Below are 26776 nucleotides of genomic sequence, written 5' to 3'. Positions count from 1 at the left end.
AGAATGGAGTTGGGTCACCCTCCCATGGAGAAGGCCCTGGGTCCACTTGCTATGTGATGGGCTGGCAGAGCAGCCACAGCCCTGTGCCAGGGACACTATCCACTAGCAGATGTGGCCTTGCTGGTGCCCCCCGAGTCTGGTTCTAGCAAGAGGGGAGGTGGGGAGGAACACAAGCATTCCGAGTGCCCCCCCTTCCCCTGGGATACCATCCCACCCAGCAGCTTCCGGGGAGTCTGCTCTCAGGTCACGTCGTCATCTCCCCGGCTCACTGCATATTTTCTTTGAGCTTCTAGAGTTCTTTCACGGTGTTCCTGGGACACCTGGGTTGTTCGCTGGGGCCTCCCAAAAGAGGGAGCCTGGAGGGTGCAGCACTGGCTTGGAATGCTGGGCCGTCACAAGTTTATTGATGGAAGCTCTTCCCAGAGCCTTGTACGTTCCAGTGTGGACTGTGAGTTTGCTGCCCAGATAGGGAGTCCACATGCAAAACGTCCCTGACCTGTCCCTCACAGAGGTGTAGTACCATACTGCTTGGAAAGCTGTTCTATCTACCACCTCCCTGCAGGGGCTGGAGCAATAAAGGGGCATGGGAAGGATGGCAGGTGGGGCACAGCTCACAGGGCGGTTTGGCTGATGGGTTCTTTCCTAAATCGGACAGATGGTTTCTGTCCGACAAATCGCAGATGGCTTCTGTGGGGTCCCTCTGGTTCAGCACAGCACCCACACCCAGCTCCTCCTAGGAAGTGGCTGGCCTGCCTCTGTCTGGGACAATAAGGGCTCATGGGAGAGCAAGAATCAGGACAGGCCCTGGGAGGCCACAATGGTTGCACGCACCACACACAGGCCTGCTCAGAGCCACCCTCTGACCCCAAACAGTGGGCTGTGGGGATGGCCAAGGTCTGGTGAGGACTTCTTTCAGCCCTGCCTCCTTCCACAGGTGGCCCTCCTATGACACAGGCCTGGGAAGACAGGCAGTTGGGGCCCTTCTTTCTTCCTTGCCTTGCAGGGAATGCCTCCTGCAAGGAGGGGACACCTCCTACTTGTGCACACAGCTACCATGCGTTCCCACACGTGCTGAAGTAAGATGTGAGCCTTGGACTGGGCTCGATCCCCCTTTCTACACTCGGTGGCCTCCCTATGGGCAGCACCGGGCTGTGGGCAGAGCAAGGGTACTCAGGAGGTGTGTGCAGAATGGAGGGAGAACTGGGACAAGGATGCTGGGAAGGGCAAGGAGGAGATGGGCAGGGAGGACCCCATAATCCTCGGGCGCCAGTGAAAGGTCCCGAGCCGCTTGCTCTGGAGAAGAACAAAATGCATTTTAATGATTTCTGCAGCCCACAGGACACCCATGTGGGGCCTAGCGAGGGATGGCAAGGCCATCACACAAAGTAGGCGGCCAGGGCTGACATCTTGTCCTTGGGCCGCCTGGCACTGGGCTTGCCAGGGGGCCGCCGACCCCGGGCCCGCCCTCGGCCCTGCCTCCTCCCTGGGCCGCCGCGGTGCATGGGGTGGCAGGAGGCTGCATGCTTCAGCTCCACGAGCTCCTGGAAGATGGGGTCGCAGAAGACACAGCCCGTGTGCTGTGTCTCGTCGCCCGGGAGTGGGGACTTGGCCTTGTTGAAGTCCACGGCGAGCAGGGCAGCCTCGCAGGTGCGGCAGGTGTCGGCGGACACGCGCACACGGTAGGCATTCTCGAAGCAGTGTGCCACCACATTGCACTTGTTGCATGCCACCTTCCACTTGGGGCCCGAGGTGGGGTCCAGCACCAGCACGCCGCCCTCACAGCCCACGCACTGGCCGATGCCCAGCATGCTCAGCGAGTGCTGACACGTGGGGTGTGTGCACTCGTTGCAGCCCATGCCTGGTGGGGGGGGAGGGCAGCCCATGATGCACACCCCCATCTCCTCCCCCTTCCCCCCCAGGAGCCTCCTCCCAGGGTCTCACGGTCCGGAACCGTCATCCCAACAAGAAGTGTTCCTCTCGGCCTTGTTTATGCTGGCTCTCAGTACCTCTGCTGCCACTGCCCCTGCTTCTCTGCTTCTCTAAAACCTCCTCAACCTTCGAGAGCCAACCCCCCATCATTTCTAGAAGGCCTTCCTGGTGGCCTCCAGCCAGGTTCATCCCCCCCTTTGTTTTGCTTCCACAGCTCATTCCAAGCTCCAGCCAAGTGGCTCTTATGCCATAAGATTACACGGGGCCATTGGCCTCCCTGGAAGCTGCTGGAGGGCAGGGAAGGGCCTCAGTGATGCCAGCAGCTCAAATGCAGACTGTCCCTGCCACACAGGGGAGGCCCGAGTCAGGAGGGGTGAACGGAGACCCCTGAGGACTCCCCAGGCCTCCAGGTGAAGGTGGGTAGATGCCTCTCACTGTGCCTCATTCCTGTCTATGGCATGGGGTGATGACACAAGGGGCTGGGTGTGCTGTAAAGGACAGCATAGCCAAGGGCGAGCATGCTAGGCCCTGGGCCCCCTCTAGACTCTCGGTCCCACCTGGACACATGCTTCCCTTTGTCCAGTAATAACCGTGAGGAGACAGAACAGTGGTAGACACTGACTGAGAGCACACCCCCTTGCCAGGAGGGGTCCCCCAGATGGCTGCATCCTCTCACTTGGGAGAGGGCACAGCACGCCTGCTGCCCAGATCCCGAACGAGCTGACTATAGTTGCCCAGTCGACTCTGACCGGCATGGAGAGAGGCAGACAGCTGGGCCACCTCAGCAGGGCCCAAATCCACCCCAGGTCTCCTACTCCCACACTGGTGTGGGGGCTGGGGCTGGGGCAGGGCCCCTCAGAGACCAGCATGGTGTGGGGCCGGGGCGGGCCCCAAAGAGGCACTATGGACACCCAGGGGGACAGGCCAGCCTGTCTCTGGAGGGAGCGGCCGAGGCCCAGAGACATGGCACTCACCTTTCTTCATGTCTCGGAAGGGTGGGTGGTTGGAGCAATAGGGGCACAGTGGATAGCTCTTGCCCCGAGAGCCCGATGACCACAGGACCAGCTCGAAGTCATCCAGTGGGCACCGGAGCTCCTTGTAGAGCTTGATGGTGCCGTTCTGGGGGAGCGTGTAGGTCTCGTCACAGTGTGAGCAGTGCAGGCGGCTTGGCTTGGCCTGAGGTAACACCAGTGAGGGGGTTTGGGGTCACTGAACTTTCGGGGTCACCCAACTTTCCTGCCCACCCTCATTCTCATGATACCGAAGTAACTGGTAACATGTAATCCACAATGCATGTAACATGTAATCTATTACATAGGACACACAACACAGCATATGCAACATGTAACAAGTCATGCACAATGTAATATGTGATACAGAAAATGTAACATGTAATACATAATATACAATATATCATATATGTCATATATATGATATATATCATGTATACGTTGTGTCATATATATGTCATATATATATCATACATACGTTGTGTAGAGAATATGTAGGTACTGTGTAGTACATAGCACCAACATGTAACGTGTAACACGATAGTGTAACTCTGTACGTAACAGAATGCAGACACATAATACGCGTGTTGTATGTAATAGGTAACAGGTCACACATAACACAAAACGTGGAATGTGTTGCCAGGCAACAATCTCTCAGGCAAGGACCCCTGGCCACGAGTCTCAGCACACTTGCTGCACGCATGAAGAAAGGCAGTTCTAAATCCCCTGCGTGTACACAAGTACCCAGGACAGCAAATAATGTTTTGTTAGGAAAAACCAGACAATGTGTTTAAGTGGCCTCACAGTGTACATGTCCCTGGGGTCAGGGGACACTATGGGTGTCTGTGGGCAAGGCCGCGGTAGGCCTCTCATGCTTGTGTGACAACCAGGACCAAGACCGTTATTCCCGCAGGATTGAAGATAAAGCAGAGGCTTCCACAGGTGGCAAGACTTGACCGAGTCTATGCCTGCAGGGGCCGGAGGTTAGAGGGGAGGCCACAGCCCTTCACCCCGCTTACCTGGATGTACTTCATAAACCGGTGGCACTTCCCACAGCGGGACAGGGGCTTGCCCGTGGCCGCCAGGGGCGAAAAAGACACCTCCATCAGCTCGTCCATGCCTGGGGGCAAGCAGTGCGGGGAAGAGTCACATCCTCTGGGCCCGGCAGCCCACCCGCACCTCAGGCAGGCGGGTGGAGGGGAGGTCCCCATGAGTGGGCCAGGACCTGAGTGTATGCGTCTCAATCCCCAAGGGTGCGGGGGGGTCACAGAAGGGCAGAGCTGCCGCCTCACTGGTCACCTGAGCCGGTGGCTTGTGTGCGGTGGTGAGATGCCTGTGCTTTAACCCCGATGATGACGACAGCCTGGCAGTGAGGCACCACTGCCTTGTCCTCCCAATGGAGCCCCAGAGTCTGGACCCCAGATCTGGACACCAGTCCCGCATGGCCATGGTGGCCCTGACCATGTAGAACTTCCCAGGGGTAGGGAAGAGGGGGCCTCACCGGCGATAGAGTCCACGAAGTAGTGGAACTTCCTCTTGAAGACGTCCAGTGTGTGGCCCAGGACCTGGCGGTAGTCAGCCTTGCCCTGGGCGATCAGGTTTAGCTGCTTCTCGACTGCACTGCGGATGGTGGGGAGCACCAGCTCTGCGTCTGCAAGGTGCGGCGGTGGGGAGGGGTCAGGTGCCACTGGGAGCACTCACATCAAGAGGTTGTGGCTGGCCCCCACCAGCTCAGCCTGGAGTCCCGTGACCCCAGGCCCTTCCTCATCTCCTACCCAGAAAATCCTGTGTGGAGTGGCCAGGGGCATCCTGTCTCTGGGACAGTGTCACAGTTCCTGGGAGTCCTGGGGCCAGGCCTGTGCCCCACCATCTCCCCTGGTCTCCTTGCAATCTCTCAGGGACAGAGCAGACAGCTCTGCAAGGAGGACCCAGGGCCCAGCTGGTCTGTGGGGAAGCACCCCTTGCACCTCCTCTTTTGGAACCTTTGCACTTGTCCATCCATCCATCAACAATATGGAGCACCCTGCTGGGAAACGTCCTCTGGTGGGGGCTGGTATAGTACCCTTGCAGTGGGAGGTAGGACCCTCCCACAGGGAGCCATAGCCGGCCAGACTCACCAATCTTGTAGTAGCCATGCACCAGGACGATGCCCAGGTTGGTGGGCTTGAGCCGGCGCCCACTCTCCACAGTGACATAGTTGCGTTGACAGATGTTGTTGATGTGCACAGGGATGCTGGCGTCCGTCCCTGCAATACACAGCAAGGCTCTGGAGTTCCTCAGCTTGCCCCCAACACGCTGTAGGCTCCACAACTGCACCCACCCCCCACGGGGCCCCCAGTTCTCAGCCCCTTCCCCTGTTTCCGGCCAGCACTGTGTGGGACACTAAGTGTGTGTTTCAAGAATGGTCTCGTGAATCCAAAGATGGTTCTCCCAGTGCCAGTGCTGGGGGCTTAATACCTGTCTACAGACAACAGAGGCTCACAGAGGTTAAGGAACTCTGCCAATGTCACGGGAGCTCATTCCACCTGCCCCTCACACCTGGGAAAGGTGACCGCCTCGGGCTCTCCCGCCTTGATTCTAAGATACCTGAGCCTTCTGGAACCAGGGCTCAAGACCCTGAACACAGAGGAACTCCCAGGCTTGCTGCCAGATCGTGCCCTCTGAAACCTGCTCAGGATCGCCCACTTTCTGGCTCCCAGGTGCCTCGTGATCAGTTTCCGGGGCGGGACCTCCCCTGGAGACTTCAAAGTCACCTGGCACTGCCAGATGCTGTCCTTACAGCTCCACCGTGCTGAGTAATCTCCTTAGATGGTGCTCAGAGGCTAACGGGATCACACTTGAAGGATAATGCTGGGACTGGGGTCTGGATCCCTTACATTCTTGCCACTGCTGGAGGGGAGAGCCTCTTTAAACAGCCCTGGGGGCCCCAAGTCAACAGGGCTGCTTTTGGCTACTGCCTGGTTCAGAAGGTCACAAGAGCCCTCTCCATGGACACAAACTCATTTTGGTCATGGGGTCTAAGGAGCCATGGATTTGTCAATGGAGAAGGACAGAGGATGCTGGGGGAGCAGCACCCACACCCCACAGGTCCTCTGTACCTGAGGACCCAGGGTAGGACCCACAGCAGGCACCATGTCCCTGGGAAGAAGCAGGTGCAGCTCTCCAGCTGAGGCCTCCACTGTCCCCAGAGTCCCAGCCTCAGGTGGGACGTCACCCGTCATAATTGTTGGTGACAGAGCAGAAGCCAGGTATAACAACTGGGATGCTCGAGGCCCTCCAGAGCCTGGTCAGCTGTGGGGCACATCAGGGACCAGGCAGCTCCCATCGGAGTGAACACTGCCTGAGGAGCTGGCCACATCCTGGGCGCCAATTACCAGGTGCTGGGCACGGAGGGGTCACGGAGCAGCTCTGGAAGCACCATCTCCTGGACCATGGTCCCAGGATGGGGACCCTTGGGCCCAGGGCCCAGGCGGACAGGTGCACCCACCGATGCCATGCTTCTCCATGAGTGTGATGAGCTCAGCCTCAGTCAGGTAGTCGGGCGGGCTCGTCTGCTTCTCCAGCAACTTTATCTCGCTCACAGGAAAGGTGTCGCCCCTCTGGCAGGTGGGCAGGCTCTCCTCCAGAGGCACGCTCTGCCAGGGCATGATCTCCGTGAAGCCTAGGGACACAAAATGCGACCACTCAGGGTCCTGCCCAGGCAGCCCAGGCCCGAGACACTGGGCCACCCTCTCCCGGAACGATGGAGAACATTCTGTTAGTCTGTGGAGGTGTGGGAGGAGCCACAGTGGGATGCGCAGCTGTACCTGGAGAGATGACAGTTTTGCCCGTGCAGGTGAAGTGCTCAGGCCCGATTCTGAAGGCGATGGTGCTCTGGAGGTACTTGCAGTCGTAGCTCACCGTGGCGATGAAGTGTCTGGTGATGTACTCATACAGCCGCCATGCCTCGCCCCCTGCAACACGCGCGGAAGCTTGTCACTGGCCAGGGACTGGTTCTAGGCCCCCCCCCCCTCCCACCAACAGCTCTCCCTTAGGCAGCAGGGCCCTGGCTGTTGGCACAGGATGGCAGGGCTGGCCTGCACTGACGGTCAAGAGCAAAGGAGGAAACACAGGAAGAGAAAGTGACTCTCCCCGGCTGCGGCGGTTCCTTTCCCACATCCACCCCCGTACTGACGTGGGACTGCACTTCAGGACCTGGCCGGTCTGCAGCAAAGGACTTACCACCATCACTTCAAACTCGGGCTGTGCACAGTGGCCAGTCTCTACGGGTACAGTTCTCCCCTTCCCTGCCTCCTCCCAGGACATAGGCCACCAGCACCACCTTGGTAGGCGGGGCCCTAGCACTCCCTGTCTTGGTCCTGGCCTGTTCTGTCCTGGCCCATCTGTATCCCCCTCCTGCTCCTGCCTCCTGCCAGCGGCCACTGCAGTCCTGTCCTGTCTCACAGCCACAGAACACAACTCTCAGGGGACCCCCTCTGCCACAGCCAGGGGCAGGTGGGGAAGGGAGGGAGCCCCCACATTGCCAATGGGGCCTGACGCCGTCCAAAGGTGCCACGTGACAGTAGCTTCGCACCCAGAAGCCTGGAGTGGGTATGTGTGCGTGTGTGTTGGGGGGAGTGTCCAATACCTAATTCGGCCTCAGTGGCAGACCTCATGGGGGTGATGGGGGGATGGTCACCAGCATCGTGGCCCTTCCGTGGCCGGTTGATACCTTCTGCTAATAAGCGCTTTACCTGAGTTAGAGAAGACAAGGTGGTGTGTAAGTCTGGACACAGCCGTCTTCCCACAGGGAGGGAGCCAGCACCAGTCCCAGGTTTGGCCAAAGCGCCTGGGCTGGGTCCCCAGACCCTGGCAACAAGCGTGCCCAGTGGCTCTGCTCACCGTGTCAGCCCAGTAGGGGTGATTGGCCTGTTGCCGCAGAGGGCCCTTCAGGTCGAAGTTCTCGGGGTAGTGGGTGGTCTCGGTCCGCGGGTAGCTGATATAGCCTTGTGTGTAGAGCCGCTCGGCGGTCTGCATGGCATGCTGTGGCCCCATGCCTGCAAGAGAGGGCAGGCTCAGCTGGACCGGAGTGCCGGGGATGGCCAGGCCCCTGCCCATGGGCCTGGGCACTCGGGCTCCCCACCCAAGGCGGCCAGGGCCTCCTGGTAGGTGAGGATGGCTCCGAGTGGGCACTGCAAGCACATGGAGCTACTGGCCAGGCATCTGTGCCTGGGCAGCATTCTCGAAGGCCAAGGTCCTGAACTTGTGAAGTGGACCTAGGATAGGAACGCTCCACAGTCCCACCCTCATGACATGGGCTATGCCGATTCAATGTGGGCTCCAGAGTGCTGATCTCGCACACTCCATGGAGCACCTGGGGTCTGCTTCGGGGTTGGCTGACGCTATGACAGCAGAATTAGCAATCGCCCCCCATTCTGAGCCACCTGGGTATTTCTGTCCTCATGGCACTCCGGGACCACCGAGGGATGGCTTATCCTCCTGCTTCTCCCTGACCAGCAGATGCTGGCCCTCAGCTGTCGGTCACTTGGTGTCATCACTGCCCTGAGGATCCCTGAAGGTGCCACTCTGCAAGGACACTGTCTAGGTTCCCCAGGCTGCAGAGGCTACCAATGCCTTGAGGCCAACAGCTGTCAGAGAAGGCTGACTTTCCAGTCCCAACCCCTTATCACTACCATGGAAATGAGGCTAAGAGAGATTACATCAACACTGGTCACATTTGTCTATGCAGGAGGTGGGTCCAGAGCGCCAGCCTCCCACTCGTGGCCTCTCCCCCTATATCAGGGAAGCTGCTCTGGGTTGCTAATGCCAGGATGCCCCTGTCGGGTAGTGGCACTCACTGCCTCCACTCTTGTGAGGGTGCACCATCTCAGTCATGTCATCCTCAGAACAAGCAAGCCCCTGCAATGGCCATGATGGCCGCCCTGGGTTCCTGTAAGGAAATCGAGGCTCTGGGACAACAAAGAAAGTAGCCAAGCTGAGATGGCACCAGAGTTTGGGTCCAGAGCTGGAACTCCATCGTCTAATGCCTCTGAGGGGACTCCACTGAGCCAGTGAAACATGAGGGCTTGCCCTGCAGGGGATCCCTAACCATGGGCTTCCATGTGTTCAACCCAGGCAGCAGCTGAGGAGATGTTTAGTAATACAAAATGGTCTGAGTTCTCCCCACATAAATTCAAAGAAGCTGCTGAATATTAACCAACAATCCTCTGAGAAGGGATCCTCTTGCGTGTTAGTTTGTTAATAGTTATTTTCACTCTGCAATTTAAGAAAAATGAATTCTGCATGAAGCTCAGATTCCCACGAAGCCTCACAGGATACTGCAGGTGGGCTGTTCCTTGACGCAAGTGAGCATGGGGCGGGGGGCACTCGGCACAGGTGAGCACAGAGCGAGGGGCCTCAGCATGGGGGAGCAGAGTGGGGGGCGGGGGAGGCACTTGGCATAGGTGAGCACAGAGCAAGGGGCCTCAGCAAGGGGGAGAATACAGAGGGGCCTAGGGGGCAGTTGGCACAGGTGAGCATGGAGGGGGCTACTTGGCATAGGAGAGCACAGAGCGAGGGGCCTCAGTATGGGTGAGCACACAGAGGGGGGGGCGGGGGGGCACGTGGCATAGGTGAGCATGGAGGGGGCTACTCGGCGCAGGTGAGCACAGAGCAAGGGGCCTCTGCAGGGGTAAGGACAGTGGGAGACTGGGGGGGCACTCAGCATAGGTGAGCGTGGAGGGAGAGTGCTGGTAGTAGTGGCGAGAGCATCAGCATTGGCCCCCATCCCCAGGCGCTGCACCAGGGCTGAACGGTGAGCCGTGGGCCCGTCCCAGGAAGTCTTTGGTGGGCTTTGAGGAACACCCCTACATACCCAGAGAAGAGCTTGCTACTCGCAGCATCTCCACAGTGTTCAGGGCGAGGGGCCGCTGCTTGGCCTTCTCTTTCCTGCTTGTGGCCTCCACCTAGAAGACAGCACCGTCAGGGATTCCGGTGGAGGGGAAGGATGCCGTAATAGAGAATCCGGCTGTGTGGGCAAAAGGTCTGGTTTCATTCACTTGGTCTCTCTGCTTCTCAATTTCACTCTTTACAGTGGTCTCAAGACTTGAATATTTATTTAGGCCCAGAAAAGGAAAAAGAAAAAAAAAAAAACTCTTTTCTAGAGAATTTCTAGGGAAAGAGAAAACTTGGAAGAATGGCAAAGAGCCAAGAGAAGGGGTTGTGAACTCAAAATCCTCCAGGAGCCAGTGGCAGCCAGGCGGCCCGGCCACGGGGATGGCAGGTGAGGCCTGAGCCAGGCCACAGAGCTCGGGCCCACCCCAGGAGCAGCTGCTCGCCCCTCGCTGCCCCCGAACATCCCACAAGGGCCTACTGGCATTGCCTCATCTTCCAGTTCGTTCCTACTGGCATTGCCTCATCTTCCAGTTCGTCAACAAAAGCTGCAAATCAGGACTTTTATGTGAAATCCTGTAATTTTCCAATTTTGGTAACTATTTTAAAATACTCGTAAACACCATGCAGTTTAAAGAAAATACTGGTCAGCTTCAAAGTCTGGGCTGAGCGGCTGTCAGAAGAGAGGGCTCTGTCTTGCCTGAGGCAAAAACAATCCAAACAACTCAAGTCCAGTGCCCTGCCCCTCCCAATCCCATGGAGACCCAGCCACAGGTCAGGACGGTGCCTTCTGAATTCTAGACCAACAAAAGTGGAGGCGAATTTAGGCCAAAATGGGTATGTGCATCAGGGGAGGCTGGGACCACTATGGGTGAGATCTGGAGAAGGTGGCAAGGGTCTCTTGAGGAACGTGATTGTGGATAAAGAATGAAGCAGCTTTGGAGAAAGCTCTGGAAGCCTGAGTCAACTGCAATAGGCTGAGCAGAGTGCACCCAAGGAAAGCTTGAAAAGTACAAGAGAAGGCTGCTGAAGGAGGCCAGGACGCACCTTCCCGACTCCGGTAGCTGGTAAGGCTGCGGGCTGCTGTGATGACGGTGGACCTGTCTCCACCCCAGGCAGCCAGCCCCTTGCCAGGTGGCATCACCCTCTTCCTAACAGCCAAGCATGTGACCCTCAAATTCAATAAAACCCTGAGAAAGAACCACAGCACCACAGAGGCCATGAAAGCTGACCGAAGTTGGGCTACCCCATGCTAGCTGTGTGACCCTGGGCAGGTCACACAGGTCCCGGGGGAGTTGTTAGCGCTCAGCATCACAGAAAAGGGACATTTGTGTGAAATGGAGTCCTGCCAAAAGGAGAGAATGCCCCTGGCAGTTGGTGGATGTGGGGCAGGGCCCAGTTCAGAGCAGGGGCACACCACAGTGACTGTGAGCATCAGGAACCATTTTTCTTTCCAAAACATGTCTGTTTCCGAAAAGTAGACCAAGACGGCACCCTAGTTCACAAGCTCCATTTCCAGCCAGAGGCGTCTAAAGGCCTCCTCCCACGCAGAGCAAACATGACATATGTGGGCGGGGAAGGCCCACCTGGGCTTCCTTCTCCAACTTTGTCATGTTTAAAAACATCTGGGCGATCTCCCGGTCGAACACTCGCACTCGGTCCCAGTCCAAAAGAAGAGATCTGTCTTTATCTGCATTAACCTGTAGGAAAAAGGATAAAAAAAGAAGACAGGAAAGAAATATCCAGCTGAGCCCACTGCCAGGGAAGGGAATTGAGGCAGATGAAGCTGCTCCTTGTCTGGGAGGATAACGGTCCCATCTCTGAGGTCTCACGGCCATACCTGCACAGGTGTGCCTAGGTGCATAGACAGGCAAGCTGAGACCCAGCCCAGCGAGGGAGGGCTGCTCTGATTCCAGGCCTCTCCCTTGAGATTAGGCTGGTGGTCTAATGATGGGAGCCCAAAGCTGAGGTGTCTTTAAGGAGCATGGGTACCTACACCTCAAAGGCTATCCCTGCCCACCATCTAATGCCTGGCCAACACTGGGTGTGGCCCTTCGGGGGGACCCCTGCCCTATGTCAACCAGACCAGCTCTGTATTATGTTTTAAATGTTACAAGCAGCTTACATGGAAGATTTTATTTGGAAAGAAGATTCTAAGACTTCAAAACATTTGAAGTCAGGGGCCTATGGCCCTCAGTTCAGACCTTGGATCTAACCATCACAGCTGATGGCCCCGAGGTATGACCTCTCCCCTCCACGCTGCCAAACCTGACTTCCTTCCTGCTTCTCTAAGTTCAATGCATCTAAGCCAATGAAGGCTAGGGTACCTTCTCTGGGCACCCTGAAGAACACTCTGGCCTCCCTCCTCTGTGCCCTTGGCCTTCGGGGCTTGCAGGGCTAGGATGATGATGGAAGACCCTCAGAGTCCACAGCCTGAACCCGGAAAGACCCAGCGTGCAGAGGGAAGGGAAAGCAAACCTTGGCCTGCAGCACCCAGTAGGTCTCCGGTTTGAATGACTGGATTTTATCATGTCTCTCCACACAGAAGCCCAGGGTAGGGGTCTGACATGGCCCAAAAGAGATGAGGGAGCTGTCCAGATTGCCATATTTTCCCTGGAAGTACTTAGTTTGAAACCTACAGGGAGGCATGGGACAGAGAAAGATATTCTGGTCATGGATTCGCTCAAGACACCATCATTAACCAGCCATGTGAGTCCAGCCTGGGGCCAGCTGGTGGCGGCGCCCTGCTCAGAAGACAGGGGACAAGGTGAGGACACACTCAGCAGCGGGCCTGAGGCGGCTGTGTGTGGGTAGAGAGGAATCACGTGTGTGTAGCACACCTGGTGTGGAAGGCAAGAGAGAAGAGCAGACACTGCACCGATCCTGGGGCTGGGAAACCCTTCTAGTCTATTCCATTCCCTCCACCCTCTCCTCAAGACCCACACCATGCAGACAAACACCCCGCTTGTCACATGGTGCCCTGTGTGGTCTAAATCAGCCAGACAGATGGCTTCCTTCAGGGTTTGTAGAATATTGGCGCTGGCCTAGTGCTAACCAAGTGCAGGGTGACCAGGGGGAACGGTGAGGCAGGGGCTCTGGCCATGGGGCGGGCAGCTGGCACCTGGTGAACGCACAGCCGATGCGCAGGTCCAGCTCTTGCCTGGCGTCCACCGAAAGCGCCTCGTTGTGGTCGGGCTCCCCCAGGCGGGCCATGGCGGCGCAGATGTCCGTGTCCGTGATGGAGCTGAACCTGGCCCGGAACACTGTCTTTTCGCCACCGTGGGCTGGATTCATGACAGGCAGCACGGCGTCTAGGACCTGGGGGAGGCGGCCCAGTGGTCACCCACCTCGGAGGTCTCTGCCTTCTGCTCTGCATCCCACCTGCGAGGCACGATTCTTCTCCCAGCCGAACCTCACCGCGTGGGACTTCCTCTCCCTCTTGCCAGCCCCTCCACCATCCCCTTCCCCATCCAGAAGTTTCAGTCTCTCCCCAGCACTCCTGCTACATGGCTTCTTTTCCTTCCACTGACAAACCTGTTCAAACACCCGCCCCTTACTACCATCCTCTCTCTCACCTTCTTTCATCCCAGCCAAACCAGGAAATGCTAATGCCACGGATGCAAGGGAGCTCAGTCACGAAATCCTCCCTGTTTGACCCATTTCCCTTCCTTCTAGAGGGCAGAGTGCTAGGAGGGGTAGATGGAACTTTTAAGAGACTGAAGAAAAGCCAGGGAAGGAAAATAGAATGAGGAGGAAAAGGCAGAGGGCAGGAGTGGGGAGGGCACAGGGGACTCCCAAGGTGGGAGCTTGTGGGGGGGCCTCAGGGCTGAAGTATAGCATAAGACCTGGAGCCAGATTCACCAAGAAGGCTGTGCAGTGGGCGGAAGCGGGGGGGTGTCACGCTGGAGCCTGGCCACGCTGCTTCATTATGAGAAAGAGGTGCCTTCGTTTCTGAGGCGGAGAAAGCCCCATGAGTTTCCATCCCCAGACGCAAAGTACCCCCCAGGGGAGAAGCAGCCCTGTAGGGGAGGGGCTGGGAGTGGAGTGTCTGGGAAGGGACAAAGCATGATCATGTTTATTGAGGATGCTGTGCTGGAACACGGGGTGCCCTGAGCTCCCTCTGTCACACAGGAAGCGTTTCCTGAGCCCCAAGGTGTGCCAGGCCCCAGGTGAGAGCTGGGGTGCAGAGGCAGGAGGGTGAGTGGCATCAGAGGACACCTGCAGTCAAGTTAGGACCCGTGTGAGGGCGCCACACCTGCAGCCGAGGCATACAGGGAGGTTGGAGACAGAAGGCTGGAGGGCATCTTGGGTGGGGAGTGGACGGTGAAGGCCAGAGGTGAGAAAAGGAGTGAGGAACGTAGCCAAGTGGCAACCAGCCTTGGCCGAAGGTCCCTGAGAGGTGCCCAGTAGGCTGGGATGCTGAAAGCCACCCCCCTCCCATCCACCTAGAAAATTCTGCCCTTTCTGTCTGCTCACACAGTGGGCCCCAGCAGGGGAAGTAACACCCCTTTGCCCTTGGTAGAGTCTGTAAATTTGGAAGTGTCTATGCAATTTCCAAAATAAAGGAGGGAAAAAAAAAAAAAAGACATTTTGAAGGCAATATCATGGATTCCTGGCCACAGCCCCAGGAATGGGGTGACTGCAAATACAGTCAGCGGGAAGACCAGAAGTGAGGACCGCAGTGGGTCCCCCTCTCACCTCAAAGCAGATGTTCTCCCCCTCCTTGTCGCAGTCCAGCCACAGCACGATGTAGTCGCAGCCTTTGCCCTCCACCTGCCGCATAGCACACAGCCACTGGCACCTCCATGGCCCGGCCCACACTGTCCACCCACCGTGCTCCCTCCTGGCACGTGAGTCCTGTGGAGCAGGACGGGTGCCCAGAACAGGGCGTGGGCTGAGCAGATGTGCTAGCCATGGTTAGGCTGCCTTTGCCACTCAGAGAACTTCGCTCAGAATTTAGTGTTTTGGACACAAAAAGGTTATAAATGCAATATGATCTTAACCCCAAAAACTGCTCGGGGAGAGGGGTGAAATGAAATAAGCCTAAAGGTTAATGGGGGTTGTCTTAGGCAGTGTGATTCTAGATACATTTTTCTTCCCTCTACTTTCTAATATTTTCCACAATATGTATGCATTTGTTTTAAAACTAGGAAAATCACCAGCACCACCAAACAATTTAAAAAACAGAATTTCTGCTCTCCAGGGCCGAGTGAGAGGCCTGCCCAGGTGGGCCTGTGGGTGGTTCTAAGGCCAGGAACAGGCCTGAAAGGTGCCTCGTGGGCCAGCAGGGGGCGCTGATAGAAATTGCTGGGAGGCCGGCCCTGGGTATCCAGCAAAGGCCTCCAGGTTCCTGAAAGGGGGAAGGACTCAGGTGCCCGCCTGCACTGCGGGGAGGCCAGGACCGAGACTTCCCAGGCCCCACCGCCCCAGTCCACCGCACACACCTGCAGGAACTTCACCATGTTCAGCTTGGGGTTAGCTTCCTTCTTCTCTGTCGGGGCTTGGCTGAACAGCTCTGCGGGGTCCACCTTGTCCCACTTGTTGTACTTTCCTACAAACATAGCCACGGTGACATCTGAATCACACTTCCTGGCTCACAGAGCTTGACCTCTGCAATGGTCATAACCCCAGGAGGAGAGGGAGGCTTGGAAAACAACTAGAGGCAGACCTGGGCCTTCGTTCCTCCAGGCCGCAGAGGGGAAACCACACCATCGCCACCCACAGGAGCCACCCCTGGGCAGGGCCACCGCTGTCCCAGCCTCACTTCAGGACATGACCTGTGGCTGGCAGCACCATTCCTGGGCTGGCTCACTTTGCCAGAGCACCGAACCATACCACTCATACTTCGGCCTTCTCTCCCAGCCTGGATTTCTGCAAGTCTCCCCCCACCCAGCACGAGACGGCACACAGGACAGGTGCTCAGGGGATCCCTGTGGGGGATCAATCTTTGGAGCCTCATGACTGGTACCTCCAACCACTTCTCCATGCAGGGCTCATGCCTGCATGCTGAGCAACCCCATTTCATACAGCCTGGGAGAACCGGGTCAGACAGAGTCAAGTTCAAATCCCAGCTCCCCGCCTCCTGGCTGGTGATAAAACTCCGGAATCTAAATGCTTGGCCACACAACTGAATCAATGTCATTGTTGTTAATGAGCAGCAAAAAGTGTTGAGACTTTGCTGTGTGCTAAGCTCTCTATCTTCACTGTCACACTGAGTCCTCAAACAATCCCGGGAAGTAGATGGCTCCTTTGGAAGACCCACTTTACCCGTGTGGGACAGACACTCCTAGGGGCCCCGGTCCCAGCCCGTGAGCCTCTGGAGCAGGGGTCAGAGCCCAGGCCAGACTCTTGTCAAGCATAGGACCCTGCACCTGGCTGTTGGGTCACTGAAGCGGGCTCTTCCAAGGTGACAGATAGCAAAGATAGAAGGATGACAATGACGGCCACTGATTGGCCACCGGACAACAGTCACATTCAGCAGGAAGCATGTTGCAAATGCCTGCGTGCACCAGGCCCCCCCGGAGGTGGGCACTCACTGTCTCCAGGAAGCACAGGAAGGAGCACAGGGCATGCAGTGACTAAGGACTCTCTCTGGGATGGGGATCCAGGGGGTGCTGAGCTCCAAAATGTGGGTTCCGGGCACCTCACCCAGGGACCCTGGGTCATCTCTCCATGATCTACTGGCCTCAGGACTCATGGGCTCTGCATGAACCCCTCTGCCTGGAGCCCTCCCCTGGCTCCAACTAGACCCATGGCAGCACTCCGCAGGGCCTCCCTCCGCAGGATAGGAGATGAGCAGGGCCTTGGGGGCTCACCTAGGAAGTCCAAGGTCATCACGTGACCGCAGACAGATGTCATCTTGAAGCGGACGGCCTGGCCAGCGAAGGTCCCGCTGTACTCGTGCACCGAGCATGTTCCGTTCAGGCCTTTGTGTGAGGACATGTTTCCTGCAGGGGAGGAGCACGGTGACGGCCACTCCGACAAGCCACAGCCACTGAGGCGGCCCCATGCCCTTCCCCAGGGCAGTCAGTGATTATGGTCCCCAGCCACTGCACGTAACTGAGTGCTGGGCGATGTCGTGGCTTCTCAAGGGAAATGCAGTTTGCAGTAACCAACCAACACAGTGTGCTCCCATGCCGAGCCCTGGGCAGGCTCAGGGCCAGGAGCACCCTCTCTGAATGCTCTCGAGATCGACACTCTTGGGCCCTTCCCTGCATTTCTGCCTCACTTCTTTCCAACTTTACTTGAAGGCCTCTGGGGATCTCCTCATTATCAAGTCCCATGGTGTCTTTTCATGCTCCCCACTGAAAGCCCCTCGGCATCTGGGGACCCAGCACTTCTCAGCTCTCCCCTTCCCTTCAGAGAGATGCCAACCCACTGTCCTACCGTGGTCGTGGTACGTAGGTACCACTTCTAGGTACCCAGCACCTGGGCACCCTTCCTACCTGGACAGAATCCAGAGATAGGAAGGGAAGCAGCACCCCACCCACTGCCCCAGTGGCCAGAGCGGGGCTAGTGCCCTGGTGTCCCAGGAGGACCTAGACGAGGATCGGTCTGGTGGCTCCTCTCGAGTGACATGAAGCACAGAGGTTGCAGCTGCAGCACTTGAGGGCAGGGGCAAGGGTCCTGGGGTAACGGCAGTGAGTGCGGCATGGCCACAGAATTAGACTGGGGTCTAAGATCGGTGTCAGACTTAGACCAGAGTGGGCGCCTGGCTCTGTCTTCTTCCTTCCAGTGAATTCTCTCTCTGCGTAAGTTACCAGGGCTACTTGCTGCTTATGACCAACAACCGGACAGGCGCACTGCTCTTACAGCGGCTTACCTGGTGCCAAGCTGTGACCAGGCTGCGGCCCGGGCATGCAGGTTCTGGGAGTCCCAGTCCTGGCCCACACCGGCTGTGCCATAAACGCAACCTACAGTGATAACACTGAGATGCTGCATTGGCGCCTGCGGTCCTGCAGCACATCAGCTCCAGGGCCTGGGTCACACTTGGGGAAAAGAAGGAAAGGACCGTGCCCCACCCCCACCCCGAGGGCTGTCCTCCCTACCTCGAGAGAGGATTTTAGCAATGGACTGGGCCAAGGATGGCTTTTCTGCAACCATGAGCACGGTCCTCATCTTGTCTTAAGGCCGTCAGGGGCTTCGGCCCTTCACACGCCAGTTTCAGAGAGATGGCAATGAGGTTCAGAAACTGCTCTTCTGTGGCTCAACGCTACTGTCAATGCTGACTCCTGGTGAGAAGACAAGACCCTGAAAACAGAAATGCTTCTAATGGAACCTCTACCACTAAGAAGGAAACTCACTTTAAAAAAAGGAAAAAAGGGGGCACCTGGGTGGTGCAGTTCTTGAGCGTCAGACTTTTGGTTTCAGCTTGGGTCTGATCTGAGGGCCGTGAGATTGAGCCCCTCGCTGGTCTCCACGCTTGAGGAGTCAGCTTGGGTTTCTCTCTTCCTCTCTCCGCCCTGCCTCTGCTCACATGTGCACGTGCTCTCTCTCTATAGAATAAATAAACAAATCTTTAAAAAAAAAAAAAAAAGAAAACAAGCAAACACAATTTCTTTGGGGTGCCTGGGTGGCCCAGTCAGTTAAGCATCTAGCTCTTGATCTTAGCTGAGGTCTTGATCTCAGGGTCCTGAGTTCAAGCCCTGTGTTGGGCTCTACAGTGGGCAGGGAGCCTACTTCAAAACAAAACAAAAAAAAAAGGGGGCACCTGGGTGGCTCAGTCAGTTGAGCAGCTGCCTTTGGCTCAGGTCATGATCTGGAGGTCACAGGGTCAAGCCCCATGTCGGGCTCCCTGCTCAGCCGGGAGTCTGCTTCTCCCTCTCCCTTTGCCCCCCCCCACTTGTGCTCTTTCTATCTCTCTCAAATAAATAAATAAAATCTTTAAAACAAAACAAAACAAAGTAAAACAAACAAAACCAAACCCCCAAAATAGGGGTGCCTGGCTGGCTCAGTCTGTAAAGCATGCAACTCTTGATCTGAGGGTTGTGAGTTCAAGCCCCACCACACTGGGTGTAGACTTTACTTAAAAAACAAACAAGCAAACACCAAACCTGAGGTGAGAAAAAGAAGTAAGGGAAACTTGAAGACACTGGACAAACGAGGGCAACGGAACTGGCTTAGAGATGGACACCTGGGGGACTGGGTACCTTTGGGAGAAGCAGATGTGGCTCCATGACCTCAGGTCAGTCTTGTCACCAAATCCATGCCAGGAAGACTTTGGGGTCTTTGGATCTGGACTGATAGGCTGGGCTAGGCAGATGGCTGGCCCTCCTCCCAGGGCAGAGTTCCGTTTGCTCCCCAGGGTGGAGGCTCACCTCCACCTCAGCTGAGAATTGGGATGCCCTGGGACTTTTTTTGTTTTTGTTTTTAAGATTTAGTTTTATTTGAGAGAGAGAGAGACAGAGTGTGCACACACAAGCAGGGGAGGGGCAGAGGAAGAAAGAAAAGCAGACTCCCTGCTGAGAGATCCCAACTTGGGGCTCATGATCCCAGGACCCTGAGATCAGGACCAGAGCCAAAATTAAGAGTCGTCAGATGCTCAACTGACTGAGCCACCCAGGCGCCTGGCTCTGGGACGTTTTATAAAATGGCAGATGCCAGGCCATGTTCTCCAGATCCTTCTGATCCCAAACTAGACCTGAGACCCACTGGCCAGGGAATCCAGACCCCAGCAGAACTTGACAGCCCTTTTCCAATGGACTCTGATCTACCTTCCTGCCTGCCCCAAGCAACCTCTCGCATTGCAGACCATGTTCTGGCCAATGAAACTGGACATGACTGTCTAAAGAAAAACATATTCTCAGGCCTGCGTTCCCTTGCTTGGAACATACTGCCAAGCCCAGAGAATGTAGCTCAACTGTACAAAGGCCCAGTTCTAGTGCTAACTGTTGTTTAAAGAGCTCTCCCATGCCTCTGCTGGCCCCTGGCCCATTACAACAGACCCCCCCCCCCCCCGTGGTTAGTTACTGTTTCATATTCCCAGCAGCGCAGGAGCAGCCTGAGGTCTGCATCACTGCTGGTGATGGTTCCAAGACTGCTTTCAGACAATGAATTCCTGCTGGCTAAGTAAAAGAAACCCGAGCCCTGTCTGTCTTTTTGATCATTATACATATGGCCTGGACGTTGACAAATATGACACCGTTTTACCAAACAACAACAACCACACGACTTCTACTGGGACAACTGGGCAAACTCCGGCGGCGGGGCGGGCGGGGGGGGGGGGTAAAGCTAGACTTCTACTTTAAAATTTCCACCAAAACAGATTCCAGATCTAGCAGAAGTTTAAGCCAAAAGCTCAAACTAGGTAAATACTAGAAGAAAACATAAATTTCAGTATGAAAAGAATACACCTAAGGATTTCAGAAGGGCAGAAATATACTTCTTTGTGTTTAAAAGCATTTGCCTTCCTTTTCTGTGACTGGTCTGTTCACATTTTTTATGTGAATAAGAAAATTTTATTAAAGCTTTTTCTCCCCAGCTGGACGGCTATTTTCTTACTTTTAGCAGTTGTTTATGTAATGAGGAAACCAGCCCTATGTGATAGGATAGCCAATAACACCCAGCACAGCAATAAAACGAGCTTGTGTTTGTCTCACCAGCAATGATCACAGGGTAAGCACACACGTGGGTGAGGGGCTGGTGACAAACTCGTTAGTAGGTGGTGGAAGTTCAGCTGGAATGACCTCTACCTAGAGCAACTGAAAATGTCTCTCAAAACTCCAGGCGCATATCCCCAGCAAACCCACCGCTGGGAATGAATTCAATCGTCCCACAATTACTTACTGAGCAATTTATTGTGCTCAATACGCGTAGCCATGGGTCACATGGGGCGAAGCAGAGCCAGGGAGGGGAGGGATTGGCAGGGGCAAGCCCTGTAACATCTGGGGGGAAGTCCAGGGAGGGTTGGGGGACAGCAGGGAGGGCGCCTTCGGACTTTGGGTTTGCTCTGAGGGAACTGGGAGGTAGTGCAGGGGCAGGATAACCTGACTTCAAGCATTCAAGGGATCCCTCTGGCTGCTCCAAGAAGGGAGCATCTGGGTCCCTGGGGAGCAGCGGGGTGGGGGTGCTGAGTGAAACTTGGGGTCTGGGCAGATTCCGAAGGCAGAGCCAGCAAGACTGGGAATAGGAAGTGAGGCGAATGGAAAACAGACTCCAGGGCCTTTGGCTTCGGCAGCTACAGGATGGGATTCCCCATTTGTTGAGATGGGAACTAGGAGGAAGCAGCAGCTCGGGACAAAGATGCAGGTGTCTTCAATGTGAGCTGCCTGCCGGCCAGCCAGCTGGACCATGGAGGAGGCAGTGGCACGTGGCAGGTGTGGAGCGGGCAAAGGAGCCCAGGCTGTGGGCCAGGGAGATGAGCTGACTCAGGAAAGGCGGGATCCTGGAAGCCCAGAGAAAAGGCACTTCAGAGGGGGAGCCCCCACCATGTAGAAGGCTACAGATACCTGCAGGCCGGGTAAAGGGACAGCGGAGACCTGACCTTGGGGTCTGGAGACTTGCGGGTTGCTGGTGACCCTGCTAGGTGCTGTTTCTTATAGTGAGTGCCAGAGGTAAAAGCCCGAGTGGGGGAGCTCAAGAAGGCCTGGAAGGAGGGGAGAGGGCACAGTGGGCTTTTTCATTTTAAAATGGAAGAAATGCTGGCAAACATGCTGGCATGTTTGTCTGAGAATAGAACTCATCGAGTTCTCAACCAGTTTTTTCAATAGAAAAATCGGTATCGACCAGGTTTTTGATAGAAAAGGTCGAGTAAAGAGGGAAAAAAGAAGATGCAGGAGGCAAGGAGGGAACTGCTGGAGTGATGTCTCTGGGTGGGTGAGGGGTGGGAAGCCGTGGTTGTCCTTGGCCAGAAGGAGGGCCACTCTTCTCTTAGGGCAAGTGTCACCAGTGAGGACAGGAGGCGGTGCTTGGGGCAGGCTGACAGCTGGGGGAGAGCTAAATTTAGCAAGGATGGGATCTGCCAGGTCAGTATGAGGGAGAGAGAGGGGCCGGGGTTGAGGGGAATAATTCTCTAAGATGGGTAAGGAAGAAGGGAAGCCATGGGAGGGTCCAAAAACTCTAAGTGCTCGAGTGGGGAGCAGGAGTCAAAGAAAATAGAGGTCAGAGGGCAAGGGGCCATGGTGTGGGGCCTGAACGGGGTGGGGGATGAGGCCACAGAGGGAGAGGAGGCTGTGAAGCAAGCAGTGGACGCTGGCAAGACTGTCCACGTGGACACTGGGTTCTCAAGAGGGAGGACACAGGGGCACCTGTGATGAGACACACTGCTGGGAAATTCCCTGCAGCATTACCATTCAAATCAAAGATTAGAAACAATGTAGCAGATGTCAACAGGGAATCATTAAATCCAAGTATGGTGTACCATGGAACACCAAGCAGCAATTAGAAAGGAGTGCATCTGCTCGGTAAATACTAACATGCATCAGGTTTCAGAGAAATTACATGAAGAAAGTCAAGTGTATGACTGTACAAAGCACTGCCCTCTGTGGGTGCATGTGTACACACACACACGCTCAAGAAATGGCAAAGAACTACCTGGGGGCAGGCCTGGGGTTAGGATCTGGAAACTGGGGCTGGGGGCAGCTTCTGGTAACCATACTCCCTTATGTACCTGTTACATTTAGTGGTCAAGGACTGGTCAAAGAGAACTAAGATTTAAAAGTACAGACAAGGGGCGCCTGGTTAGTTAAGTGTCTGACTTTGGCTCAGGTCGTGATCTCAGGACAGTGAAATGGAGGCCCACATTGGGCTCTGCGCTCTGCAGGGAGTCTACTTGAGATTCTCTCTCCCCCTTCCTCTGCTCCTCCCCCTGCTTCCAAGTGTGTGCGTTCTTTTTATCTCTCTCTCAAATAATAACAATAATTTTACCTGAAAATGAATAATACTTTTAGATATCTAAATTTTAAAAATGGACTTTACATCTGAGTACTGCAAACACTTCTCAATGTCCTTTTTTCCTATGGTGTCAAAGCTTCTGGAAGTTTTATATTTCTAGTACTCTTCTTCATACCTACGGATCCTAAATACCTTTTCAGTAAAAATTAACAGTCTTCTCTAAAGATCCCTTTAGAGAGAAATGTTTTGCCCTAGCATCTTCAAAGGGAGTACCTCATTTATCCAGGGTTAGGGATACAATTAGACAAAGGCACACCAGCATTCCTCCTGATTTCAGATCACCTGTCCACACGACAGACTAGTTGCCATTTCCACCCCGATACGCGTAGGTCTTTCGCAGCTCTGGCTTGGTCCAACAGTTTAAATTTCAGTTCTGCATGAGTACTTTGTAATGATCTCAGTATCACTGATTTACTAGGAAAGAGACAGGACTTCCTTTAAGGATTCAGAATCACGGAATCCTGAGAAAGGAACGCTGGTGATGGTCTGATACAGCCATCTCCAGGAAAAACTAAGACTCAGAAAGAGATATTCCAAAAGTTACCTGGGAAGTTAGCTGAGTTGCTTTTGAAACTCCTGCTTGCTTACCAGGTATATATATATTATAAACTGCATCAGGTTCTACCTCTTAAAAGAATTCTGCAGTCTTAACTGTGGTTAATTTTCTGTGATTATCTTGGGGCCTCTCCATTTTTCCATGAAGGCACACTCCAATTTCAAAAGGGAAGTCAATGAGGAGAATAAAAGCTGAAAGCAATGGTTTGCAAACTCTGATCATACCACATACCATCTTAAAACCCTCTTGCTCTACCAACGTTATTATTCACTTAAGTTTTTGCTTTTTAACAAATGCTTCAATGTATATTATTTTAAAAAGGAAATTTTATAGCTTTGTAGGACCTGAAATCCTGTAGTCAATGGCAGAACCAGCTTCTTTCTGTAACCTGCATGGTTGATCACATTTGATCTTATGGCCTGCTAAAGCTGAGTCTGAAGTTTGTCTTCTTACTTCAAAAGGGAAGATCGGCAAGTGCTATGGAGTTAGCACCCCAAACTGGAACTGTAGTTAGGAGGGCCCAAAGTGAAAGAGAGTAGCAGTCTGGCCTGTTACTACCTGGTCAACTCTCACCAGCAGTTACCACCAATAGTGTGTGGCCTTTGGGAGACATAGTCGATAAGCTCCTTTCCTGTCAGTCTTAGGAACAACCGAACTTAACGTGGGAGCGGAGGACTAGCAGTAGTCCAAAGAGCATTTAGAGCCCTAGGATCTCCTACCTTAGTAACTTAACCCAAACCCCACGGAGTCAGGAAAAGAGGGAACAAAAGCTCCTCCTCTGTAGGCAAGCAATTGCTATAAACTGCTACTTTGTTTAATCTTGCCAACCACTCTACAAGGCGGGACTTGTAATTTTTGATTTTTAACTATGAGTAAACCGAGGTTCACAACAGTTCCGACTAGTGTCAGGTGACCTTTGCCAAGGCTCTAGGGACCCCAGGACTAAAGGCCATCAAGCCCACGTTGGGCTGACTTCCCCACGTCCTGTTCCCAAAGGCTGAGTGATAGAAAGGCAAGAGAAGGCCCCCGTCTTCCTTTTCTTTACACCTGCCGAGAAATTACTGCCCCTGGATTCCAGCTAATTTGTTCACAAAGGACCCTTCTTCCTCTCCGTCAAGAACAACTCAGGGAAACACACTAGGGTGCCCTCAAGACTGAGCCAGGGCCCAGGAGGCGACCAATGGCCGCGACAGCTGCACCACCTCCCCGAACCTCGAGTTTCCCTACCTGTCACAACAGATTCAAACAACAGACCGCACCTCAAAGAACTACAAGGCGGTTCGATGAAGGAGAGTTACTAACTCTAGTGCCTATTCCTTCCAGGCACGGGACTAAGCGCTGGCCCATCACATCCCTGAACCCTCACTGCAAACCCTGGGGTGGGGGTCCACACTGCCGGGAAAGAGGCGGCGAGAATATGCAAGAAGCCCAGATCTTTTCTCATGCCCCGGGGTTACCAAAACCCCCACCCGGCGCCCGGCCAGCATTCGGGCAACATGCCCGAAAAAGGCCGGCTCTTCCCATTTCCCGGGGTCGCCTGGCGCCCGCCACTCGCCGCTCACCCGCAGCCCCACCGCGGCTCCCGCCTGGACTCCCGCTTCAGCTTTCGCTCGGGGCGTGGCGGGGGTGGGGGCGAGGAACTCGGCAACCTCTACTTCCGGGTCCGGCCGCGGCTGGTGTTCCTCCATCTGCCCTCCGGCGCGTGCTCGTCCGCGTCCGCGGGTTCCGTGGCTGGTGCGTACCGGGGGCACAGCCTCCAGACGGCCCTTGCCCGCGCGGTTGTCTGGGATCCCCAACTCTCCACCCAGATCCCTCCTCGCAGCCGTCCTGGGGTAGGGGAGGCGGGGTTCCCAAACCTCCATCCTGACCCCTCCCCGCGGCCTTGCCAAATTCTCCACCTTGTTCTTCTCTGCCACCGGGGAAGTAAGAATGACATTTTAGAATGATTATAAAAATTGGATGATAGACAGGAAAATATATATGCTGTTAATAATTAAAATGAAACTGTGCATGTGTATGTGAATGTGTATAGCAGGCTTCTTTCAATGCTATGAACGTTTGTGGAATGAACGAATGAGCTGTGTAAAATATATCTGGAAAACAAATTGGGCAATAAAAGCAATTTGTGTGTGTGTGTGTGTGTGTGTGTGTGTGTGTGTGTGTGTGTGTTAAAGCATTAGGGTTATGGAAAGCTTAAAATGATTTTCATGACCCTAGTTAAATATCTCTTAAATAATAGTATACACACATTTTCCTTGCTCCCTGTAGACACTTTCCCCAACCTGCCTTTTTTGGAATAGGAGCCCCTATAGATGCTCTGGAAAAAGAAAGGTTTTATGGTCAAATTAAGGTTGGAAAATGACAAAAATCAAAGTCACAGTGAGATTCATTTTCAAAACAGAACTCCTGATTCCACACCCACTCCTCAGCAAGGTCTCCTCCAAAATGGCAGGTTCATGTTTCTGGTTGCCCATGCCCAGTGCCTTGAAAACACCCTGGATTCCTCTCTTTTTCTCGATTGTGACCCATCTGAAAATCCTACCATCCCTGTCTTCAAAATATGTTTGAGATCCAATCAGTCCTCCCTATTTCCACTGCCACCATCCTGATCCAAGCCTCATCTCCCTCCTGGTCTCCTGGACTCCACCCTGCGCCCTACAGTCTGTTTTCCACCCTGCTAGCAGTGAAGTCTAAGGTTCGATCTAAGGGGTGCGACCAGTCGGCAGAGAGGCAACACCAGAGCCCCTCTGCTCTTCAAATCCAGTTTGGGTTCATTCTGCCCACTGGGAGATAGCACCTGCGGCCTGGACCCAGCAGGGCCACTGAGTGGTCAGCTCTGGGGGCTCTCAAGTGTGTTCTGGTCAGAGCTGAGAAACTACCCCTGCCCTCTGCTCTGTGCCTGGAAAGCTCTGCAGGTGAGTCCTCTGCCCAGACCTCCCAGGGAACTTCAGATCAGGACTTCCTGTGGACCCTTAGGTTGACAAATGACCCAGATTCAGAGGAACCCACCGACCTTCATTAGTTACTACACGGGTACCTTGTAGTGGTGGGTGGGAAACCTGAGCGTTTCTGGGTCTCTCCTCTCTCTCGTTGGGCGTAGGCTGGGCCATGGTCCCGATCATACTGGGTTTTTTGTTTTTTGTTTTTTAATTTGACAGACAGAGATCACAAGTAGGCAGAGAGGCAGGCAGAGAGAGATGGGGAAGTAGGCTCCCCGCTGAGCAGGGAGCCCGATGCAGGGCTCGATCTAGGATCCTGGGAACATGACCTGAGCTGAAGGCAGAGGCTTTAACCCACTGAGCCACTCAGGTGCCCCCTGATCATACTGTTAATAGTTAACATCCACCTAGTACTTACTCGTTCTAGGCAATTTTCTAATATTAGTGCACTTAAATCTCATTACAACAATGATTAATATCCTTATAAATGGCAGAGCCAGGCCTTCAAGATGAGGTGGCCAGGTTCCAGAAGCCAAGTTCTCAACCACTGGCTGCGGGGCTTCTCACTGCTTTCATTCTCT

General features: G+C 54.8%; 1 protein-coding gene and 1 pseudogene across 3 annotated transcripts; one reads left to right on the top strand and one right to left on the bottom strand.

Moving 5' to 3' along the window:
* Positions 1 to 24856, bottom strand: LOC111142472 (DNA topoisomerase III beta). Of its 3 annotated transcripts, none has more exons than XM_022495654.1 (18): positions 18139 to 18182; positions 17858 to 18059; positions 16625 to 16756; positions 15254 to 15360; positions 14508 to 14582; positions 12931 to 13127; positions 12288 to 12444; positions 11396 to 11509; positions 9793 to 9883; positions 7821 to 7975; positions 7567 to 7672; positions 6746 to 6892; positions 6427 to 6600; positions 5057 to 5185; positions 4441 to 4590; positions 3959 to 4059; positions 2904 to 3105; positions 1 to 1858 (listed from the first exon to the last, which is right to left on the bottom strand). In XM_022495654.1, the coding sequence occupies exons 2-18, from the start codon at positions 17925 to 17927 to the stop codon at positions 1377 to 1379; spliced, it is 2589 nt and encodes an 862-aa protein (XP_022351362.1). In that variant the 5' UTR covers positions 17928 to 18059; positions 18139 to 18182; the 3' UTR covers positions 1 to 1376. The 3 variants fall into 3 exon arrangements, with proteins under 3 accessions (XP_022351362.1, XP_022351363.1, XP_022351364.1); XM_022495655.1 differs by lacking the exon at positions 18139 to 18182 and adding an exon at positions 24819 to 24856 and having other exon boundaries at positions 1377 to 1858; XM_022495656.1 differs by having other exon boundaries at positions 1377 to 1858; positions 17858 to 18040; positions 18139 to 18149.
* Positions 24753 to 26776, top strand: part of LOC111142669 — a 42214-nt pseudogene continuing 40190 nt past the window's right edge.

This window comes from Enhydra lutris, unplaced genomic scaffold, assembly GCF_002288905.1.
Source record: "Enhydra lutris kenyoni isolate GAN:26980312 unplaced genomic scaffold, ASM228890v2 scaffoldscaffold8, whole genome shotgun sequence".
Taxonomy (NCBI): domain Eukaryota; kingdom Metazoa; phylum Chordata; class Mammalia; order Carnivora; family Mustelidae; genus Enhydra; species Enhydra lutris.
Note: the sequence above shows the minus strand (reverse complement) of the source record. Positions and strands in the feature narration are given on the sequence as shown.